Here is a 25,316-nt window from a genome sequence, read left to right as displayed (position 1 = left end):
CTCTAAGAATAAGAGAATATAAAATTTTTATCATTGCAGCATGAATGCAAATATATAACCACAAAATTGGAGTAAATTGATGAGATTATTAAAAAGTTATACTTTTTTCTATGTTAAATATCTACAAGTGGGTAAAAAGAATAATAAAAGGTACATATTGATGGTATTAAAGTAGATCTGATAAAATAGAGACATAGAATGAACCTCCAAGAATGTTGATATACTGCAATGTTTGTTTTCCCAGAAAAAATCTCTCTTAAATCAAAATCCACATTTGATAAGCATTGTGGAACTACACTATATTGTAAAAAGTTGATAAAAAACTTTGCCTTATCAGTTAAAATGTACAAAACAGGGAAGAACTGCTACATAATCAGCAGAAGTACCTATTTTGGGAATAAAGATTGCACACTGAAGAGAGAGACAATGAAAATTTAGCATATCAATATATAGACTTCAAAATAGTGGAGATACTCAAGTCAAAGTTTTAAGAAAATATTCTGTGTCAATTAGTATCTCTTGGGACAAGTATAATGCAATATTCATATCTCATATAATAAGTAGTATAAGATTTAATTTATAATCCTAAGAAGGTTTTAATATAGCCAGGCTTGGTGACTCAAGTCTGTAGTCCCAGCTACCTGGGAGGCTGAGACAGTAGGATCACATGTTCAGAGCCAGCCTCAAAAAGAGAGGTGCTGAAAATATAAAACCACAGAAATGAAATGAAAGAATGAAACCCTGTCTCTCAATAAAATACAAAATAGGGCTGGGGATGTGGCTCAGTGGTTGAGTGACCCTTAGTTCAAGCCCATGTACCTCCCCAAAAACGGTTAAAAATAACGTTAGCTAGGCAAAAGCTGGAGGGTATTTACATAATCTTTGTTGCTGGTGTTGTGTTTTCTTAGTAAAGCATCAGAACCAGAAATCATGAAAGAAGTATTAATAGTTGGGTTACATAAGGTTAAAAGTTTTAAACAGTTTTTTAGAAAAGTCTTTTCTTTTTAATGGGGAAGACTTTGCCCCCAGTAAATATTCACAAAACAGTAAATAAGACAACCTAAAGAAATACGGGCAAGAGAAGATGGCCGCTGCGTAAGGGGGTAGCTGAAGTGCTGAGCCTGGTGCTCAGAACAGTGGCGTTAATAGAGACTTCGCCCAGCTTGTTAGAGCGCCTTTCACCATTAATCTGTAGTGGACCACCCGGCCAAGCAGCAGAAAACACAAAGAGATTGAAAAAGAGACGCTTGGCTCCCGGACGCTTTCCTGCTCAAAACCGCGGGCGCTTTGCGCCCATCTGCTTCCTCTTTCACTTCGCTCCCGGCAGAGAAGCTGAAGGGGCAATCAGCAGTGGATTGTAAGTACCTGAGGCAAAGAAAGCTCAGTACACCCCGCCCTTTTTTTTTTTTTTTTTTTTGAATATTGTCTATACAGGGAGAGTTAGTGGATTGGAATTGTTGGTGGGGCTGTAGTTTCGGGGCCGAAAATCCACTCCGTGGGAGCCGCCATTTGCTTTCTGCACGCTGTCTTGATGGCCCTGTCTACATAGTCCAGCTGCTGCAGCTAGAGACTGGAACTGGGCTGCGTGCCGAACCCTGTCCTCCGAAGGCTGGACCACGGCCTCAAGTGCCTCGGTCGCCTGTTCCCTGCTGCACCTTGGGGCATAGCCTGCTCTGGGGTCATTCGGCATCCCTCTGCAAGGGGACAGGCACGGCGGCAGCCGCTTGGGCCCTCCACGGCGGTGCTGCTAAGGTCGCAGACAAGCGTGACGCCAAAGAGCGCGGACCAGAGGTGGAGGCAACGGCAGCAGGATTTCAGTTCTAGAAAACTGGACTGCAAACAGAAGCAGCAGTTTGTATAACCCCAAGATCTTGCTTATGCCAGGAAACTGTAAGGGTAACATGAATATCATTGAGGAGGTCTAACATGACGGCAGACGCAGAGGGATCAAGTCTCTGACCTCTTCAACTGCGAGGGCATAGGGAGATGTAAATTATCTAAAGCCTATTAGCTCAGGATTACTAGACAATGCTGAGCTGACGTGGAGCTAGGGCGCACACTTTGGGCCCCTCAGAAAACACACACTGAGCACGAATTGGCTGCATTTAAGCCCCGGATCGCCTGCTTCTCGTGACTCAGCACTAACGATCCTGCTGAAATAACTAGTCGGCCCACCTGATCTCACAGAGGTAAAAGCCAACTGAGCACCATAGCCAGACCCAGGGAATCAGGAGTGAAGTGGGACTAGCAGCACAGAATCCCCGGCTACCGCTCCCACCAGGGCTGACAACAGAGGTCCCTTGCACCAGCTACCAGGGGAGTTGCTACCTAAGGGCAAAAAAAATTGCTGGGGGTCCTCAGCTCCAAGACCTACAAACTTAGGGTCCGAGGGAGGCAAACAGAAAGGGTGTGCCCAGGCATCAGTGAAAACAGGGCTCCCAGGAGCAGCAGACACGGCGTGTAGCCAGTATTGTGGTGAGCGTCACAGGTGAGCGGGGCCTGGCTTGAGGAACCACAAGAGAAGGATCTAGACACTCAGGACTGGAGACTCGCACAGTCTGGGAAGAAGAGCTGAGGCACAGTGATTGGTTCCCACCTATCACGAGGAGAAGCCTGGCCCAGTGGGCATAGCTCCACCTACTGGAAGAGAAGTTAATCGAGCTCTATGACTGCATTTATTATTATTACTATTTTTTTAATGATTATTATTAGTAATTTTTTTTATTCTCACTTTTTGTAGTTGATGTTGTTGTTGTTCTTTAACTTTCTTATTAATGGTTTCAATTTTTTAAATTCTTTTTATTCTATTATTATTATTATTTTTTAAACTCCAATTTCCATTTTTCTATTATCATTATAATTTTTTTTGTTTGTTCTAAAATTTTTATTTTTTCGTTTTTTCTTTCTTTCTTTTCACTTTCTTTTCTTCTGTCTTTTCATTTCTTTTCAATTTTCTTATTCCCCCTCTCTTGAATTCCACCTGCCTACACTCACTCTATTTAGTAACTTCTTCCCTTCCCTTCTAATACCTCTCCTCCCAAGCATCAAATAAATTTATAAGAGTAAACAGTAACTCAGCAGTCAAACAGAACAAGAAGTATCATGAGCATAAAAAAGCAAGGAAGAAAAGGAGTACAAACAATGAAAGACAGCCTAATAATTCAGGAGGACCTGGAGTCATCAGAAAAATGGCCATATAAAGAACTCAAGGAACACCTTAGACAGATGGAAAGGAACCTTAAAGAGCACATTGAAAAGGAATTACATAAACAGATAAAAGAAGAAGTTAAGCATCTTTATCAGGAGATAGAGATTATAAAAAAATCAAACAATAATTCTAGAAATGAAGGAAACGATAAACCAAATTAAAAACTCAATCGAGAGTATCACTAACAGAGTGGAGCAAGTAGAAGCCAGAACGTCAGATAATGAAGACAAAATATATCAACTTGAAAAGAGTCTAGCCAACTCAGATAGACTGGTAAAAAATCACGAGAAAAACATCCAAGAGATTTGGGATAATTTTAAAAAATCAAACTTACGAGTCATCGGGATAGAGGAAGACACAGAGATTCATGCCAAGGGAATGAGTAACGTGCTGAGGGAAATAATTACAGAAAACTTCCCAGAAATAAAAAAGGAAACAGATATACAAATTGTAGATGCATACAGGACACCAAGCACACAAAATCACAGTAGACCAACGCCAAGACACATTGTTATGAAGCTATCCAATATACAGAACAAAGAGAAAATATTAAAAGCTACAAGAGAAAAGAGGCAGATTACATTTAGGGGTAAACCAATAAGGTTGAAAACGGATTTTTCATCACAGACGCTGAAAGCGAGAAGATCCTGGAACAACGTATTTCAAACACTGAAAGACAATGGATGCCAACCAAGAATTCTGTATCCAGCAAAATTAAGCTTCAGATACGACAACGAGATAAAAATCTTTCATGACAAACAAAAGCTAAAAGAATTTGTAGCCAGAAAACCAGCATTGCAAGGCGTCTTGAGCAAAACTCTACACGAGGAAGAAATGGAAAACGATAACCAAAACCATCAGCGGGAAGTGCCTCGGTAAAGACAGAGGACGGGGGGAAAGCTAACCATGGAGAAACAATCTAAATTAGGGGAAAAAAAAGAGATAAATAATCAAACATGGCAGGAAGTACTAACCATATATCAATAGTAACTCTAAACGTTAATGGCTTAAACTCTCCAATAAAGCGACATAGGCTGGTAACATGGATTAAGAAAACAAATCCAACAATATGCTGCCTCCAGGAGACACATCTGATTGGAAAAGACATACACAGGCTCAAGGTAAAAGGTTGGGAAAAAATATACCATGCACACGCTCCTCGTAAGCAAGCAGGGGTGGCCATTCTCATATCGAATAAAATCGACTTCAAGACTAAGTTAATCAAAAGGGATAAGGAAGGACATTATATACTGTTAAAAGGAACCATTGACCAACAAGACATAACAATTATCAATATTTATGCACCAAATAATGGCGCTGCAACGTTCATAAAACAAACTCTCCTCAAGTTCAAGAATCAAATAGACCAAAACACAATAATCATGGGTGACTTCAACACACCTCTCTCACCATTGGACAGATCCTCCAAACAAAAGTTGAATAAAGAAACTATTGACCTCAATATCACAATCAATAACCTAGACTTAACTGACATATATAGAATATATCAACCATCATCAAGTGGATATACTTTTTTCTCAGCAGCACATGGAACCTTCTCAAAAATAGATCATATATTATGCCATAGGGCAACCCTCAGTAAATATAAAGGGGTTGAGATAATACCATGCACTTTATCAGATCATAATGGAATGAAACTGGAAATCAATGATAAAACAAGGAAGGAAAAACCCTACATCACATGGACAATGAACAATACGTTACTGAATGATCAATGGGTTACAGAAGACATAAAGGAGGAAATCAAAAAATTCTTAGAGATAAATGAAAATACAGACACAACATATCGGAATCTATGGGACACAATGAAATCACTTTTGAGAGGGAAATTCATCGCCTGGAGGTCATTCCTCAAAAAAAGGAAAAACCAACAAATAAATGAGCTCACACTTCATCTCAAAGCCCTAGAAAAGGAAGAGCAAAACAATAGCAAATGTAGCAGAAGGCAAGAATTAATTAAAATCAGAGCAGAAATCAATGAAATTGAAACAAAAGAAACTATTGAAAAAATTAACAAAACAAAAAGTTGGTTCTTTGAAAAAATAAATAAGATCGACAGACCCCTAGCCATACTAACAAAGAGAAGAAGAGAGAGAACTCAAATTACTAACATACGGGATGAAAAAGGCAATATTACAACAGACGCTTCAGAAATACAGAAAACAATTAGAAATTATTTTGAAAACCTATATTCCAATAAAATAGAAGATAGTGAAGACATCGATAAATTCCTTAAGTCATATGATTTGCCCAGACTGAGTCAGGAGGAAACTCACAACTTAAACAGACCAATATCAATAGACGAAATAGAAGAAGCAATCAAAAGACTTCCTACCAAGAAAAGCCCAGGACCGGATGGGTATACAGCGGAGTTCTACAAAACCTTTAAAGAAGAATTAATACCAATACTTTTCAAATTATTTCAGGAAATAGAAAAAGAGGGAGCTCTTCCAAATTCATTCTATGAGGCCAACATCACCCTGATTCCGAAACCAGACAAAGACACCTCAAAGAAAGAAAACTACAGACCAATATCTCTAATGAACCTAGATGCAAAAATCCTCAATAAAATTCTGGCGAATCGGATACAAAGGCACATCAAAAAAATTGTGCACCATGATCAAGTAGGATTCATCCCTGGGATGCAAGGATGGTTCAATATACGGAAATCAATAAATGTTATTCACCACATCAATAGACTTAAAGATAAGAACCATATGATCATCTCGATAGACGCAGAAAAAGCATTTGACAAAGTACAGCATCCCTTTATGTTCAAAACATTAGAAAAACTAGGGATAACAGGAACTTACCTTGACATTGTAAAAGCTATCTATGCTAAGCCTCAGGCTAGCATCATTCTGAATGGAGAAAAATTGAAGGCATTCCCTCTAAAATCTGGAACAAGACAGGGATGCCCCCTATCACCACTTCTATTCAATATAGTTCTCGAAACACTGGCCAGAGCAATTAGACAGACGAAAGAAATTAAAGGCATAAAAATAGGAAAAGAAGAACTTAAATTATCACTATTTGCAGATGACATGATTCTATACCTAGAAGACCCAAAAGGGTCTACAAAAAAACTACTAGAACTAATAAATGAATTCAGCAAAGTGGCAGGATATAAAATCAACACACATAAATCAAAGGCATTTCTGTATATCAGCGACAAAACTTCTGAAATGGAAATGATGAAAAACACTCCATTCACAATATCCTCAAAAAAAATAAAATACTTGGGAATCAACCTAACAAAAGAGGTGAAAGACCTATACAATGAAAACTACAGAACCCTAAAGACAGAAATAGAAGAGGATCTTAGAAGATGGAAAAATATACCTTGTTCATGGATAGGCAGAACTAACATCATCAAAATGGCGATATTACCAAAAGTTCTCTATAGGTTCAATGCAATGCCAATCAAAATCCCAATGGCATTTCTTGTAGAAATAGATAAAGCAATCATGAAATTCATATGGAAAAATAAAAGACCCAGAATAGCAAAAACAATTCTAAGCAGGAAGTGTGAATCAGGTGGTATAGCGATACCAGATTTCAAACTATATTACAGAGCAATAGTAATAAAAACAGCATGGTACTGGTACCAGAACAGGCGGGTGGACCAATGGTACAGAATAGAGGACACAGAGACTAATCCACAAAGCTACAACTATCTTATATTTGATAAAGGAGCTAAAAACATGCAATGGAGAAAGGATAGCATCTTCAACAAATGGTGTTGGGAAAACTGGAAATCCATATGCAACAAAATGAAACTGAATCCCCTACTCTCGCCATGCACAAAAGTCAACTCAAAGTGGATAAAGGAGCTAGATATCAAATTAGAGACTCTCCTTCTGATAGAAGAAAAAGTTGGCTCCGATCTGCAGATTGTGGGGACGGGCTCAAAATTCCTTAACAGGACACCCATAGCACAAGAGTTAATAACAAGAATCAACAAATGGGACTTTCTTAAACTGAAAAGTTTTTTCTCAGCAAGAGAAACAATAAGAGAGGTAAATAGGGAGCCCACATCATGGGAACAAATTTTTACTCCTCACACTTCAGATAGAGCCCTAATATCCAGAGTATACAAAGAACTCAAAAAATTAGACAATAAGAAAACAAACAACCCAATCAACAAATGGGCCAAGGACATGAACAAACACTTCACAGAGGAGGACATACAATCAATCAACAAGTACATGAAAAAATGCTCACCATCTCTAGCAGTCAAGGAAATGCAAATCAAAACCACCCTAAGATACCACCTCACCCCAGTAAGATTGGCAGCCATGACGAAGTCAAACAACAACGAGTGCTGGCGAGGATGTGGGGAAAAGGGTAATCTTGTACACTGCTGGTGGGACTGCAAATGGGTGCGGCCAATTTGGAAAGCAGTTTGGAGATTCCTGGGAAAGCTGGGAATGGAACCACCATTTGACCCAGCTATTGCCCTTCTCGGACTATTTCCTGAAGACCTTAAAAGAGCACACTACAGGGATACTGCCACATCGATGTTCATAGCAGCACAATTCACAATTGCTAGACTGTGGAATCAACCCAGATGCCCTTCAATAGATGAATGGATAAAAAAAATGTGGCATTTATACACCATGGAGTATTACGCAGCACTAAAAAATGACAAAATCACGGAATTTGCAGGGAAATGGATGGCACTAGAGCAGATTATTCTTAGTGAAGCTAGCCAATCCCTAAAAAACAAATACCAAATGTCTTCTTTGATATAATGAGAGCAACTAAGAACAGAACAGGGAGGAAGAGCAGGAAGAAAAGTTTAACATTAAACAGAGGCATGAGGCGGGAGGGAAAGGGAAAAAAAAAAGGGAAATCACATGGAAATGGAGGGAGACCCTCATTGTTTTACAAAATTATATATAAGAGGTTATGAGGGGAATGGGATAACAAACATGGAGGGAAATGAATTACAGTAGATGGGGTAGAGAGAGAAGATGGGAGGGGAGGGGAGGGGGGATAGTAGAGGATAGGAAAGGTAGCAGAATACAACAGTCACTAATATGGCAGTATGTAAAAATGTGATGTGTAACCGATGTGATTCTGCAATCTGTATTTGGGGTAAAAATGGGAGTTCATAACCCACTTGATTCTAATGTATGAAATATGATTTGTCAAGAGCTTTGTAATGTTGTGAACATCCAATAAAAAAAAAATTAAAAAAAAAAAAGAAAGGAAATTCTGACACATGCTACAACCTGGACGAACCTGAAGGAAATAGTGCAAAATGAAATAAACAAATTTTTAAAAAGACAAATAATTTATTGATTCTATTAACATGGGTTATCTAAAGTAGTCAAATTCATAGAAACAGAAAATAAAATGATGGCTGCCAGAGTCTAAGGGAAAGGAAAAATGGGACATTGTTCTTAGCAGGTTTAGAGCATAAGTTTTTTAAGATACAAAGTTCTGGACATCTGATACATATCAGATAAAGTGAACGCTATTGAATTGCACATCTAAAATGGTTTTTTAAAACTTTTAACAAAAGTGTGTATTTTAAGTATGTTTCATTTTTTGTCAATTAACCTCAATAAAGCTATTTATATGGACATATGTGAGTTTAAGAAGTGATAAAGAGGGTGGGTGCAATAGCACACATCTGTAATCTCAGTGACTTGGGAGACTGAAACAGAAGAATTGCAAGTGTGAGGCTAGCCTTAGCAAGTTAGTGAGACCCTGTCTCAAAATAAAAAATAAAAAAAACTTGAGATGTAGCTCAGTGGCAGAGCATTCAATACCCAGTACTCACTCACACACACACACACACACACACACACACACACACACCACAATGATAAAGAATAAGAATTCCTAAGTCAGACTTATTGGCCTCAAATCTTTCTGGTGCGACTGTGGGCATGTTATCTAACTCTTGTTTCTCAACTTCTCCTCTGTAAATTGGGATTTTATAAGTACCCCTTGGTTGGACTGTAATATTCATAAGCAAGAGCTAGTCATTGTGCTAAATAAATGTAATAATCTGTCAATCTCACTCTTGATGTATCTTTATACATGCATAATAATATTTAATTGGCTGTTTTACCAGACATTTTAGTTATTTTCTTCCCAGTTTATGTTTTTATTACATATTTCTGATATTTAGAATATAGCAATAGAAATAAACTTTAAAAAAAAAAAGAAATACGGGCAAAAATAAAAAGAATATTTAAAGGCCTATAAAAATATATAAAAAGATAATCTTATTAAAACTGAAAGTTAAATTTGCTCAAAAATGAGATTACTTTCTTACTTAGCATATTAGGCAAATTTGATAATTCCCATTATTAGTAAGCATGTGAGGACAGAGGCATTCCTACATGGTATTTGATGAAGTATAATTCATATATTATAAAAAGCAGGTAGGTAATCCCTGTCAACACTTAAAATATTAGACATTTTAATTCGAAAACTTCACATTAATTGAAACATGGCATGAGAATTAAAGTGTAAATCTTTATAGGAATGTTTATTACAACACAAGACATCCATTGGCTGAAACTTACCTGCCCATCAAATACACATTAATTATTGCAAAGCCACACAATAAAATTCTATGAAATCATAAAAAAGAATGGCATTTATGGCCAATGTGAAAGAATTTTTGTTATATTCTATAGAATTACATTGCAAATTATATCCACAGTTGCTTATTTCAGGCATAGTTTTTAGGACATTCATATATTTTTGTTGTGGAAGGCAATATTCTAAACATACAATGATTGTAACATTTGGGGAATCTACTTAAAGCAGGTTATTTTGCTTTTGCAAAAAAAGAGAGAGAGAGAGAGAGAGAGAGAGAGAGAGAGAGAGAGAGAGAGAGAGACTACATACTTTAGCTTTTTTGTTCTTCAGACCTTTTGGAACTAAATAATAGGGAAGATGAGAACTGAAGAGGCGAGGGGATGGTATTTTGGTAAAGTCCAAATTATGATTATTGTATTCAAAGAAGGGAGCTCTATCTATTGTTTTGATGTCTTCACTTCTGTTACGATGCCCCTCAAAATAAATCAAGCTTAGTATCTGCTGAGTCCAGATGGTACCTGAAAAAATAAATCATCTTGTTTTCAAACTCAATTAGTCATTAAAAATTAACTCAACAATAGTGTCATTCACCATAATAATGTGAGCTTTCTTTTCTTTTAAACACTTTAAGTATGCTAACAACTTTGTCCAACTTTCATTTTTGTCTCTATGAAAATTTAAAGTTAATAAAGATAAAATCAAATACTCTAAATTCCTTTGTCACTTGAAGAGTTGTGTTTGTTCTGATTCCATTTTAGTAATGATTTAGATTAATTCTGCCTCTCCTTCTCTGTTTCCTGCTCCATGTTAGGTCCTTTTTCATGTTCTTAATTTTTTCCTTAACTTATAATAATTTTACATATTGATGGGGTAGAGTGTGGTATTTCCACACATGCATACACCCTGTACTGATCACATCAGGGAAATTAGCATTTGCTCTGTGTCATTTCTTTCTGTTTGGAGTCTTCAAGCTTATTCCTTCTGTATTTTCTTACAATATGTTATTGGTTACTGAGTCCCTTTTGACTATATTTTGTGGGTACCTGTTTTTCTTTCATGAAATTCCTTTTTCAGAACTTTACCCTTTAGAATTATAGACAAATTAACAAAATTATAGAGAGTTCACTTTCCCCTCCTTTTCTCTTTACCATGTAAAGTGGTTTTGTAAACTATTTAAGCATCCAGGATGTCAAGAAATAGCAGAACTTGACATGAGCAAAGATATATATATAAAACATTTATTCACTTGTTTGGCCTAATCATGTATGACCAACTTCTTTGTGGTGTTCTGGGGAAACCACACTATAAATAAGCAAAACATTGTATGTAAAATCTTAATAACTACAGTTTTACTCCATAGTCTGCATGCACAACTATAAAAACTCAAACCAAGCCAAGTATCCCGCCCTGCTGAAGTAGAAGTCACTATTGCTATTATTAGTACTTGTTTAGCCCAACAGGATTGTGTTTTACCACTTCTTTATAATGATTATCTTCACAAATCTCAAAATCATTCTTATTTCATTTTCTAGTAGAACTTACTGGTTGAAAACATTTTTGAGAATCTTCAGTGGAACTCAGTTGACATGGAATCTTTCTCAAGAAAATGAAACATCTTGGAACATGAATAATTATGGAAGATAAATCTTCCAACTCAGGAAGCATTTACAAATTAGAGAAAAGATGAGTTTGGACTGTCTCAGGTCTGTCCAACAGACCAAGCCAACAGGTCAGCCTTTACCCAGTACCTGCACATGGCTCAGTATTTGGTTTCTCTCTCTCTCTCTCTCTCTCTCTCTCTCTCTATATATATATATATATATATATATATATATATATATATATATATATATATATATATATATATATTAACAGAATTGACAATATATCCATTGCAAATGAGCTTTGGTAGTATAGATTTGAGATTTAGCTAACTTTTTTTCTGATTCCTAATGCATATATAAATGTAGGTCAGGCTGCTGTTGATGTCTGAAAAAGAGCACATTTACATACACAGAGACACAATCTCACACACACACACACACACACACACACACACACACATACCAAACTTAGGAAAAATCTACTATCATGAGGCCACTCTTTACACTTACCAGATTTTGGATAGGTGATTATGAAGACATCATCATCTCTAATTTCAAAATCATCTGCACTTCCTACTATATGCATTTTAACTAAAGACCTTTCAAAATTGTAGCCTTTAAATTCAAATAAGTATTCCTCTGTTTTGTCCATAATTTTTCACCTACAAATGCAAACATATAATATCAAGTTATTTTAGAAGTGAATAATAGTTATTGAGTGGTCAATATATGCATAGGACTTTTGCAATGTCTGATGTGTATGAACATATTAATGACACTAACCACAGCACATATATGAATGATTTAAAACTTCACAAAACGCCAACATTGCTGTATTGCTAGCATCAGTGTTTTAAAGATGAGGCAGCAGAAATGCTGAAAAGTGAGACAACTCTTCTTAAAGGGCCATGAGGAACAGATATCATGATCTTCAACATAGAGAAGAGGAATTAACTCAGAGAAGTCAACCAAATTATTTAAACTTGTCCAGCTGGTTGAACTGGAAAGATTGGAGAAGGGATAATTTGGCCAGAGAATTCATACTTTTTATCCAGAAATTCTTAGTGTTTTACATTTTATTGCTTATATTTTTTGATTGTTGTAGAAATAAGAAATTCTTCAATAGATATTCTTTTTTTCTAATGTTTTTCTAGAGTATGCATAACTCATTGTGTCTGAAAGAAACTTCTGAATTAGGGATCTAAGATGCTGTTGACAGTGAAAAATGAAAATGCTTTGCTCTTTAAATTGCTGTTACTTCAGAAATGCTGCCTTCATAGTTACAAGTTACTTCATGAAACTTATTATAGTTTACAGTAGGAGATTTTAAAATCAGAAATCATATGAATCTCAATAATAAACTAAAACAAAAATGGAAAGCAAACAATGTAAAGACAAATATTATTAAAATTTTGTAATGAGAACAAAAAGGGAGACATAGAGGCAAGATGCAAAGGGAGGAAAGATGGCAGAATGGCCAAGCTGCCAGCTTTATTTATATCCATAGGTTACTTCAGGTCATTGGCATCATTAGTACATATTGTTCATTGTATTACAGACTTGGCAACATTATGCAGCTTATCCCTCAGCTACATACTAAATTGCAATTTGCAATGTTAGGTGTTTTATGTAGTTCTCAAGAAAGTCCATTGTATAAAGTTACTGTTATGTGGAGAGGTTGAGGCTCAGTGAAACATTGTGTTTGTCCCAGGGGCTGTATGCCTGAGATCAAGGTCTAGGCTGATAAGATTCTAGGGGCATTGCCACAGCAGCTACACATTGCCATGTATTCATTATCTTACTAGTTCCTAGGAGAAATTCCAGGGCATTCTAAGGGTGGGAAACAGAGTTCCAGTTACCCTCTCTGAGTGTGCTCACAAGAGGAATGCTTCCCTGTGTATTTCCATGGTCAGAATCCCTACAAAATTCAGACCAGCCAAGCATTTCTATTTGCTCTTCCTGAGAAATCTTTCCTTGAAGGTTACATGATTGAGACAATCCCATAAGTTCTAAAAATATTAGATTTAGAATCAATATAGATTTCAGTTTTTTTAAAATTCTGTGCATGGCAAGAAACTGAATTTGCTAAAAAGCTGCAAATATGGCTTTGTTTAAATTGTATGTCAAGAAATAACATTGAGTTCTTTACAAACAATTGAAGTTACCTCATCAATAGGAGGAATTCAGAGTTTAGTCTTTTTCAGAGTAATAACAGAAAATGATTAATGTTAGACTCACCTGGGTGATGCCTTCATGATTGGCTTCTTGGCTACCAAATGAAAGATAAAATTAAGGCCCTACTAAGCTGCTAGAGGTTTCCCCTCATTAAGGTGACATCTAGGAAACATGAAATATTGAGTCCTGGGTTGATGCATCAAAAGATTGTTTTCAATACAGGCAGATGGAGAGCTATTTTGATATTGACATCCTGCATTTCCTAGGAAAAACCTTGGAGAATTCAGCCTTCAGATTGTGGTGAGGGAGAATTTATACTGCATCACATGGATAAATGGAGAAGAACATGGTAGAAGATATAAGTTGAGGAGAAAGCCAAAAGTGAAGGGTGATCCCTACCACATCCCTCCTAACAGCAAGTAACCCCATCCACACACCCTTTGAAATGTCCCAAAGGGTTCCAGAAACTCTGAGTGATGAGAAAGAGCATCAGGCAGCGTCTACAAACATTCCAAATTCTTCTATTTAGTCACTCAACTGTCAGTCTGAGGGGAGAGAAAATTTTGAGAGCTCTGGTATCACAGAAGCAAAGGAGAAAGCTGCATGTAAGAAGGATTCAGGTAGGTGCTCACTGGCTCCTCAGTATAGTTTGCATGTCTTTGATGCATGTAGGAGAAGAAGATTGTGTAAGTAGGAAGCCTGTCTGTGTCTCCTTCTTATTCCTTCATGGAAGTCCCAAAGAAAAGGGGTGGGGGAGTTCATGGATATTTAGGGAGAAAAGGAGTCAATACAAATATTTGTCTCACATGCAAAATAGGATGAGAATTGACAGTGGCTCAGAAACTATTCTTCTAATACTCACTGTTGAGATCAGCTGATGAAGGAAAACCAGCTCTCACAGAAATTTTAGGCTGACAGGAACTGCTCTGTCACTGAGGAATAAATAGTCCCTATGAAGTTTGTTTTGGCCAGTGAGTAGTGTTCTAGAACCTGACTGAGTAACTCAGCTCTTATAAATTGGGTAAGATTTTGTTGACACTGGTGAAAGCATATCAGGTTAACCCAGGTTTTTTAAAGGGATCAAACCTTTGGAGATACTTTAAAATTTTCAGAAGAAGAGAGGGCACATTTACTGAATGACAGCAATTATGAAACAAACACAAAGATGCTTTCAAAAACTTCAAAGACAGCTTCCTTGTACCTGAATGGTGGTCAGTCTGTCTTTCCAGCCCATCTCAGGGGCTGGTGATCATTCTTAAGATCTTTTCTTGCATAATCTCACCCAGTTTGTTTCTTCTGTTGTTTGACTGGCAGTGGCTACAGAAGGCTCTAGGGGTTATATAAACTTACAAGTGGGTTATATAAACTCGAAAAGAACATAAATTTGTTTTCCAGTGCACATAGAGTTTGCCTTTTCTAATCGATGCCCCATTATTTGTTTTAATGATAGATGTTAGCTTTTTGTTTTAACAGATGCAAAGATAACACTAATTTATAACAGTTCTTGTCAATACATGTGTATTAAAATTAGAGTGCACTCATTTTGGAAGGGGAGTGTGATGTTAGGCAACTTTATTTTCTCTGGGCACATGTCTTCAACTGCTTTAATCAAAGATCATTTACTTGATTCAACAGCAAGAAACAGCCTGCCTTGCTTGATTTATAAATGAATACTGAGAAGTTTGTTTACAGCATCATTTTCATTTTTCCTTTTCTTTTTTGTAAAAAACATGCATTTAAAAAGTATTACTATATCCTCTTTCCAAAGACTAGACTCTTTAGTAGGCCTCACTCATTAAATCTCATTAAATTTTTTTTACCAAAAAAAAATTAAAATGAATCTGTAATTAAAGTCAACATCTCAGTGATTCATTTGATAGCCAAGTAGGGCAGACTATTTTCTGATGTTGAATCTATGAAACCATGTTTAATATTTTGGCCCATCCTATCAGATGTGGAACACCTATAAAAGCTTAAATGGTGCAAAAAATATAACACTTTCAATAATTTTACTAGCCTGTGCTGAAATATTTGCAAAACTAAGATTTTGAAATTTGATGAGTTTCAAGCTTCTAAATGTTTCTAAACATTTCTTTCTTGTGAGTTGGGAATATTGTGATGACTGCTTAATCTGATAATGTTGATATACACTATGTTCTTCAGCATTTGATAGCCAAATGGGTGCTTTGCCAGCTTCCTTAAAAAGAGATAATCTGCACTCCGTGTTTCCTTAAAAATATTCATAATTAATACACCTTTCTCTTCTAGCTTTTACACACTGAGTATTCACTGGTCATTTTAAAACATTAACTAACTACCAGGGTATAACAAAACACCTGCCACATGAAGCACTGTTGTGTTACAATGACATCATTGTGACTTCTAGTGCGATAGGCAATAGTGCAAAGCAATGTTCATGTAGACAGCCAGGTTTAGTTTCTGCAACAATTGCTCAAACTGACTATTTAATACAAAAGTGATCAGAGACATATTAAATGAATGACCATAACATTTTGAAAATAAAACTTCATGAAGTTACACTGAAATTTAGAGTTCATATAATGTTTATGTGAAAAAAAATTATTTTAATTCTTTTCCATTCATGATGCAAAATCATTCTTCCTTCACAGACTATATAGAAACAGATGATGGGATGGATTTGCCTCACATCTGTAGATAAAATATCTCTGATGGATACTGGTAAAAATGAAGGCATGATTAAATATGTGAGAAGGAAAAATCTCTTTGGACTGAAATATCAATAAGTAAATATAGAAGAAATAATGGGAGGGAATGCTTGAATGAGGAAGAGGTTATTTACATGTGTTCAAAGCATGTACTGCCAAATAATTAATTTTTATGTAATAAAGTGCAGAAGAGTCATTTTACTAGGTAAAACCCAGGTAGACACCACTTTAACCAATCAAAGTAGCATCCCTAATACTGACATAAGCCAACCTACATTTCTCCTATTGACCACTGAGAGCACATTGAATTCAGGGCATTCCTGTCAAAAAGTTCAACCTTATTCTATCATGAGTAAACACCAGAAAAACTCAAATTAACCCCCATTATGCCATATACTATTTTTAACAATGCCAAAAGGAGTAAGCAAGCCGGACAGAAATGATTTGAGATTAAAGGAAACTAGCTAGACATGACAACTAAATACAAAGCATAGTCTGGCACAGTGCTGTACACCTGTATTTTCAGTGACTTGGGAGGCAGAGGCAGGAGGATTGCAAGATTGAGGGTAGTCAGGAAGGTTAGTCAGACACTGTCTCAAAATAAAAAATAGAAGAGCCTGCTGGTGTGCTTCTGTGTTACAGTGCCCCTGGGTTCTATACCCAAGACCACAATATAAATAAATTAATAAATATGCATGATGTTGCATTTGATCCTATCACAGAAAAAAATCTATAGGATATTGCTGTTACAACTGAACATTTTAAAATATATATTTGTGGTTTATATAATAGGACTGCATCAATGTTGCATTTCCTGCTTTTGATAATTGTATTATGTTTATTTTAGATAATGTCATTATTCTAAGGAAATACCCATATAAGTAAATAGAAGTAAAAGGACATGATTTTAGTCTCAAAGTTTTTTTAAACATTTAGTTTTTAGTTGTAGGTAGACATAATACCTTTGTTTTATTTTTATGAAGACAAATTATTTGCTTTTATCAGCAAATATAGAAAAAGTATTTCACAAAATCTCGTGCTCGTTCATTTTGAAAAGAAACTCCAGCAACTTAATATTGGAGTGGGGCTTTATTTTATAATAAATATCTTTAAAAAATAATGCCTACATCTAGCATTGTACTTAATGGTAGAAAAATAAATTATTTCATCCTAACAGAAAAGTAAGAATGTGCCTTTATCACTCCTATTGTACTACATGGTCTAGAAAATACAATTACACAAGTAAAGGAAATGAAATGTACACTTGTTGACAAGAAAGAAATAAAACTGGTTCTGTTCATAAATAATGTGAATATTATTTAGTGAAAAAGGTAATGTGCTATCAAATCATGAAAAGACAGGGAGGAGATTTAAATGCAAAAGGTGCAAAAAGATCAGTCCAAAAAGATTAAATACTGTGTAATACAAATTATAGCATATTCTGGAAAGGGCAACTATAGAAATAGTAAATAGATTAGTGGTTTCCAAGGTTTGGGTTAAGGAAGAGGGGTTAACATGTGGAGCACATAGGATTTTTACTGAAACTATTCTGTATGAACTTTGAATGTTGGACTCATGATGCATTGGTCCAGACTATAAAACAAATTCAACATGAACAATGAACCCTAATGTAAACAGTGGACGTTAGTTAAAAATGCTGTATCAATATTGGTTCATCAACTATGACAAAGATGATGATTAGCTTGCAATCTTTTTACGTTATAGACGACACTTGGAGCTTCCTTTCTCCCTCACTCCATCCTACTTAAACTGAAGCAAAATTCCTAGGCTGGTATTACGGTTTGGATATAAGGTGTCTCCCAATAAGCTCATTGCAGTAGTCAATACAGGAATGCTCAGAGATGAAATGATTAAATTATGAGAGTTGTAACCTATTCACTGGACTACCCCATTTTATGAAATAACCTCTGCCCTTTGCAACAGTTTTTTGAGTTTGCACCAGTTTTCTCATACTAAATAAGAGACTATGGACTGAACTTCTAAATACATGAGCCCAAAATAAATTTTTTTCTCCTCTAAGCTGTTCTTGTCAAGCATTTTATCACAGTGGCAAAAAGCCATCTAACGGGGCAGGAATGCCATATCATGGTTTCATGGTTTCTTTTTAAGCTGTTCATCCTTCACATTTCAAGTTTTTCAATTGGGTCTCCTTATGTAAGGAGATTCTTCACTTCTCTGTATCACTCATGGTGCTGGGTGTCCTTGATGTAGTTTGAGAATCATCGGCAACATCAGCTAAGACTGTAGTACTTACTTCTGGGGAAATACCTGCTCTATGTGATGTCCTTGGGGTTGTGCCCAGTTAGCCAGTCCCTAAAAAATACCAAATGTCTTCTTTGATATAATGAGAGCAACTAAGAACAGAGCAGGGAGGAAGAGCAGGAAGAAAAGATTAACATTAAACAGAGACATGAGGTGGGAGGGAAAGGGAGAGAAAAGGGAAATTGCATGGAAATGGAGGGAGACCCTCATTGCTATACAAAATTATATATAAGAGGTTGTGAGGGGAATGGGAAAATAAACAAGGAGAGAAATGAATTACAGTAGATGGGGTAGAGAGAGAAGATGGGAGGGGAGGGGAGGGGAGGGGGGATAGTAGAGGATAGGAAAGGTAGCAGAATACAACAGTTACTAATAGGGCATTATGTAAAATTGTGGATGTGTAACTGATGTGATTCTGCAATCTGTATTTGGGGTAAAATGGGAGTTCATAACCCACTTGAATCTAATGTATGAAATATGATATGTCAAGAGCTTTGTAATGTTTTAAACAACCAATAAAAAAACTTTAAAAAAATAAAAAATAAAATAAAAATAAAAATAAAAAATAAAATAAAACTCAGGGTAATTTGAAAGTTGGGATCATCATATAGTTGATTGGAGATGTGCTATTAAGTCTAGGGCTATTCTGACTCTTGCACACTTGAAATAACCACTTAAGGGTCTGAACTGGAAGGTTATTCACTTGAAGCTGCCTGCTGCTCTATGGTGGGGGAAGAATACCACCAGAGGAATAGGGTCAGAGCTGGCTTTCCTAGCTCCTGTCATCACTGATTAAAAACTGTCTAGGACAGGACTGAGTTTCTTTAGGGCCCACACAAGTCTGAGCACACTAAATACAGGAAAAAAAAAGTGCTATTGAATTTGTTTCTTTTTGCTGTTTAACAAAATAAATAATAATATAGTGGTGTTCACTTATTCTTTTACATCAAAATTTACATACTTTATCTATTGCTGCTGTTTCATCATTTGCATACCTCTAGTTGCACTATTCTGAAGAGTGTTTGTCAACAACTGCATAAGCCATAACACAAACTGGTTTCAAACACCTCATCAATAATGTGAAATTAATATCATGAGGTTTTTCAGCAAATGTTAAGGATGACTTAGAGATACAGCTCCAGAATTATGATAATCAAACAATTAAATGCTGTAATCTAATTTCCACAAACCTATTTGTAGTACTGATTGCAAAGGCACCCATAGGTTACTTGTGAGATGTCTCAGATGATCTAGCCCAGCTCTCTGAGCTAAATTTACCAGTTGCCACTTAGAAATACTGAATAAGGAAACTGGAACTCAGTGGGCTCCAGGGAATAGAGGGAGGAGGAGGTGACTGAGGCCAAAATAAAATAAAATAAAATAAAGAAAGTGGATTATCTTCCAGTATCTTGTCTCGTCTTTGGGGCCTGTCAGCCAGGCCCTGCTGTGAGTATGAGGCCAGTTTTATCAGACAAACTCTTCTGCTACTCATGACAAAGTCTGGTTGTTCTCCTATTAAACATAATCAATCTTACATAACCATAACGTTAGGATTAGACAAGGCCACTCTGTGGCCATGATGGATCAAGACAAAACAATATCACTCTGTTCACAAAAAGCAGTTTTTGTTTATTGTTTTTTGTTTTAGTTCTGTTCTGGGCAAGTTAACTTTTCAAGGACACCTGGGAGGGGGAGAGCTTTTTCTTTCCTTTCTTTCCTCCCCCTGCCAGCTGTTACCATGGAGCCTAGTTGATAACTCCCTTATCTTAGAAATGTAGCCATCACAGTGAAGCCCAGCTCAAGGCCAGAGGCCTTATTTACATATTTTGTGAAAAACTAGTAAGGGGGTGTCTAGCTTTTGGAGCACTGATTTTTCCAGCCAGAGGCCAAGTAAAACAGGGCAACATGAAACAAGGAAGTTTATCTACACTGAACTCTTTTATAGGGATTCTTTTGCCGAAAGTCCTAAAATCAGCCATGGTGAAGATTTCTGGAGAAGGTCAGTTAAGACTTTTCTGTGGGCCTGGATAGGGAGGGGGAAGATGGGAAGGTGGGGCTGAGAGCAGCTCTGGTGGATCTGAGAATGAGGAAGGAGATGTAAAAGAATAATGGGAAAGGGGTTTGGGATTTTCCTAGCAAGGAAACTTGAGCAGTTGAACAGGTAGAGCAGAGGGAAAGACCAGAGTGAACATCCCAAAAAGCCTGTAAGGGACTTTAATTCTTAGTAACCTGCTTTCAGTGATGACAAAGCAACTTTAAAGGCCATTTTCATCAGGTCTCTGACATGAGTCTGAGGGCTCTACTCAGCTTGTTTGAGTTTTGAGTTAGCTGATAAGAGGACCTAGTGGGTCTGAGTGTGGGCACTGACAGGAGAAGAGAGGAGTGAGTGGGGGGGAATGGCAGCTTGTTGTATCCCTGAGGCATATTGTTCTGCAGTCCCTGCGAGCATCCCCATGGTAATGGGACCTACAGGAGTAGCATGTTGATTTCTTTCTGCCTGTTCGGATCCAATGTGTGCTTTCTCTTTGTTGAAGCATCTTTTTCTTTTAGATTTTTTTTTCTGGTTATACTTTGGAATAATTTCTCGAAACCTTAGAATCTATAAACAAATCATTGTACTTTGATAAGAAATATCAATAAAAATGTAGTTAAAATCCTTAGATATTTTGAGGACAGAATTATATTTGTTAGGGTAGAGAGAGAAGAGGGGAGGGGAGGGGAGGGGGGATAGCAGAGGATAGGAAAGGCAGCAGAATACAACAGTAGTATGGCAGTATGTAAAAACGTGAATGTACGACCAATGTGATTCTGCAATCTGTATACGGGGTAAAAATAGGAGTTCATAATCCACTTGAACCAAATGTATGAAATATGATATGTCAAGTGCTATGTAATGTTTTGAACAACTAATTATAAAAAAATAAATAAATAAAAAAGAATTATATTTGTTTATCATCTTATGAGTTGAACAATAACTTTGAGAATTAGAAACTACTTGAAGATTGTATTTTCAGTTAAAAGCAAATTTATAGTAAATACATTTATCTCAAATATCTGTAACTGAAAAGGCAGAGTATCTGATGAATGTACATATAAAACATATAAATTACGAGTTTTCTGTTAAAAAAACAATTAGGCAAATATATTTTAACTAAACAATTAGACATGTGCTAATTATTTTACAGATTATATTAAGAATAAGGACATAACTTACAATTGTATTAACTTTATGTAACCACGTGGTTTTTAAAAAACTTGGATCCATTTCAATTTATTTTTACCTAGGAGTGCACTCTTTTATGTGATGTCACTTGATGTAACTGAAATAAGATCCTTGTGTATGCATATTTATTTTTTATAGTCAGGAATTAGAATAAGGATTTTTTTTTGGTCATTACAGGAACATTGCTGGCTTTGTTCCTGTGGTGAGCAAATGCATCCCCATAACCTCCAAAATTAAAGTTAAATACAAACAAGCATGTTAGATATCTCTTATTAATAGATTATTTAGTAACACAACTTTAAGAAAAGCCAGGTTATCTTTTTTAATATTTTTTTAGAGAGAGAGAGAGAGAGAATTTTAATATTCATTTTTTAGTTTTTGGCGGACACAACATCTTTGTATGTGGTGCTGAGGATCCACCCGGGCCGCACGCATGCCAGGGAACGCACTACCGCTTGAGCCACATCCCCAGCCCCAAAAGTCAGGTTATTTAACTCAGAACTAACTTAAATTTAGGGCTGCAACATAGAAACCTGTGGAATTAAATTTTGTCTGAAAAAAATATCTTTCAGTTAGCATTTACAGATAGGCATTCTCAAAAATATGGGCTCTGGGCAGCTCTGGAAGCAATCTGAAACAGAAAATACAGGTTAGCTAGAAGTAATGTCTGAGTGATTGTGGAAGAATCAATTGGAAGCCCACAAAAGTGTGGGAGGTGGGACCAGGTAACTTGCTCTTTCCCCCAGGCACCTCATGGTTACCATGGTGACGCAACAACAAGGAGTTGGCTGCCTGTTGTTGGGACAGGAAGAATCGCCAGGACCAAAGCCTTCCAATCTGCCTTGGTGCATGGTTGATGGGCAAAGCCCTGAAGTAACTCCTTGAGATCACCTGGATCCCAGGGATACCAGGCTGCAGGGCGATTACCACCTGGATTAATATTAACAGGAAATAATTGATATGGCCCCGAACTAAGATGTGGGTGGGGTTCTGACTCCGTGTGGAGCCAGCAACTGGTAGGAGACTTTGAGCCCTTAGAAGGGAGTACAGCCTCGGTCCGGAGTTCAGATATGGTGGAGGAAGGGCAGAGGGTGACCTGCTAGGGCTGCTGGTGGATGATTTAAAAGGGTTCTGAGAGGATTCAGAACTAGGTAATGGAGTGTAGAGAGAATTTCCCTGTCTAGGAGGCCATGGAGCAGCATCAAAGGGGTCCAAGGGTCCTGCATTTTGGCTCTCCCCAGACTCCTCATTGCCCCTTTCCCTTTTAGGACTGGCTTCAGTTGAAGGTGTGTGGTCAGGGTCTGCTCTGGGCCCTTGACCTCTGGTGTGGAACACCACCTACTAGGAGGGAAACAACTCTTAAGGGCTGACAGGATGGGATAAACTCCAAGAGGAGGAATTTCACCCCAATTAACCTGGGCTTTTCTGACCAGCTGTTCAATCCTATCCCAGGTCTCCCAATCAAATAAATTACTCTCTGGTAGCCAGGAAGCAACCTTAACCATAGTCTCCCAGGTCTTAAATGCCTGAGTGTCAGAAATCTTGAGACCTCTACTCTTAAGGAGGACTCTGAGGGATAGAAGGGAGAGATCGTTTTTTGAAGAAGACTGCCCCATAACTTATGTGGGTACACTCACCCGTAGACTGATTGCTCCTCAGCGAAGTTCCCTCCTCACACAGGGCACCAGCTGTCAGAGCTGTCAGAACCGCCCTCCAACAGAGATTAGCAGAGAACACTAGACCAGCTAGTGTCCCCAGGGCTTAAGGAGATGAGTGTCACAACCCGGCCTCTGCCACCCCACCTGGCCAAAAATCACACAGAGTCGGGAGTTGAGTCAGCCAAAATGGCCCAGCAACTCTTATTGTGTACATAGGCTTTTTATAGAGAAAGGAGGAGGGGTTTGAATGGAGGAGATAGCAGGAGCCAATAGAGATAAAGCACACCCTTGTTGCTAAGGGCTTTAGCAGAATTAGGTTTGCACATGCGGAAGCCATATCTGCCTTCAGGCAGGCACATACACGGAAGCCATAGTCCTAGTGTGTCAAGACACTTCACGGAAATCACAGGCAAGTCTCAAGAGAGTAGCTGTCACAAGACTGAGTTTCTTGCAAAACTTCGACCCCGGATATTGCCTGACATCATCTGAAGATTTCCTCTGACATTACAATGGAAGCTACAATGATGATACATCTTGCATTCTGCCTGCTTGCCCAATGAGATCATGTGTGTAATGCCAAAGTCTGCATCTGCTATGAGCTGTGCCTTGGCTTGCTTGATCCACAGATGTGGCAGCCTCTGAGTACCAAGTTGGCTATACATAGAGAAATGATTCTCTAAGTAGTCCTGAGCATTCAGGGTGGCCTAGGGCTCTTTTCTCAAATGATTCTTCTCTGCAATACTTTTGAAACCAATTTGCATTTTTATATCTCAGAGCCTGTGATGGCTGCTCTTAAGAAATCCTTCTTATTGTCCAAGTGTGAAGCATTGTCATACCCATTTTAGTTGAAACTTTCTGTACTCTTTATTTTCTGATCAAGCTAAAAATTTTCCAAATCCCTGTGCTCTCTTCCTTTTTGCTTTTCAATTGCATGCATTAAAATCAGTCAATAACACCAATGCTATGATCTGAATGCTGTGTTATCTTGAAATTTCCTTCACCAGATAAACTAGTGCATCATCTTTAATCTCAGACTTCCAAAAGTGTCCCACAAAGGAAAGGACAAAATCCAGGGAGTTTTATAAATTAAGAACTATTAATAAAGCACATATGGACATTATATTGAAACTTAAAATTATATTGAAAAATAAAATAAGACTTTGGGCTTGGAGTCTGATTTTCCTAGCTCCTAACTGGAGCAAATCAAACACTCTAGTTAAAAACCCTGCTATTGCCCCCAAACAACCATCTTTTTAGCCTAGAGGCTTCTCCATGAGTTTCAACACTGAATAAAAATTAGGCAAGGTTCATAAAGTTTTAAAGAAACTCCTAGTCAAAACAATGCTGTTGAAGAACAAGAACAGTGATGTTTGGGCAACAGAACAACATATACTTCAAACATAAGATTTGTGAACTGCCTTTCACATTGGTTGCCAATAGCATCTGAATATTTTCTTGTGCATATTCTCTCTCTCTCTCTCTCTCTCTCTCTCTCTCTCTCTCTCTCTCTTTCTCGGTGACATTAACTTTACTTCCTTTGGTTTGCTCAACATATTCAAAATTAATGGCTATCCTTACTCCTTGCCAACATCTCTTCCTATAAATATTTGTTTGTGAACATTATCAGAGGCAATTCTTTTATTCTCTGTGATAGAAATCATGTAATTTTATATGTTTCATACTCTTGATATGAAACTTTCAAATGAAATGGAACTGTGGAAGAATTATTTTTAGAAGACCCTTAAATATCAATAAATTATGAGAATATAACCAATGTGAACAATACACTGCCTATACTATATTTGATGCAAGAATTAGCTATTATCAAATAATCCCTATGAAGAGAAGTTGGAGAATAATAATTGGAGAATAAAATAATTAAATAAAAGCTAT

At 37.0% G+C, this 25,316-nt stretch overlaps 1 protein-coding gene across 1 annotated transcript in view; it reads right to left on the bottom strand.

The window, feature by feature from the left end:
* The window catches only part of LOC308650295 (amine sulfotransferase-like), a gene marked incomplete at its 3' end in the record, with an annotated part of 35,221 nt that extends 11,745 nt beyond the window's left edge, over nucleotides 1-23,476 (bottom strand). The window contains exons 1-3 of the mRNA XM_081296365.1: nucleotides 23,403-23,476; nucleotides 11,908-12,059; nucleotides 10,103-10,311 (exon numbers count right to left, since the gene is read on the bottom strand). Of these exons, the coding sequence (XP_081152491.1) occupies nucleotides 10,103-10,311; nucleotides 11,908-12,049 (351 nt within the window). The 5' untranslated portion in view covers nucleotides 12,050-12,059; nucleotides 23,403-23,476. The remainder of the gene's footprint in view (nucleotides 1-10,102; nucleotides 10,312-11,907; nucleotides 12,060-23,402) is intronic.
* Nucleotides 23,477-25,316: the final 1,840 nt, after the last annotated feature.

Source organism: Spermophilus citellus, assembly GCF_964194105.1.
Source record: "Spermophilus citellus genome assembly, chromosome: 5".
NCBI classification, from domain to species: Eukaryota; Metazoa; Chordata; class Mammalia; order Rodentia; family Sciuridae; genus Spermophilus; species Spermophilus citellus.
This window is presented reverse-complemented; position numbering and strand designations above follow the sequence as displayed.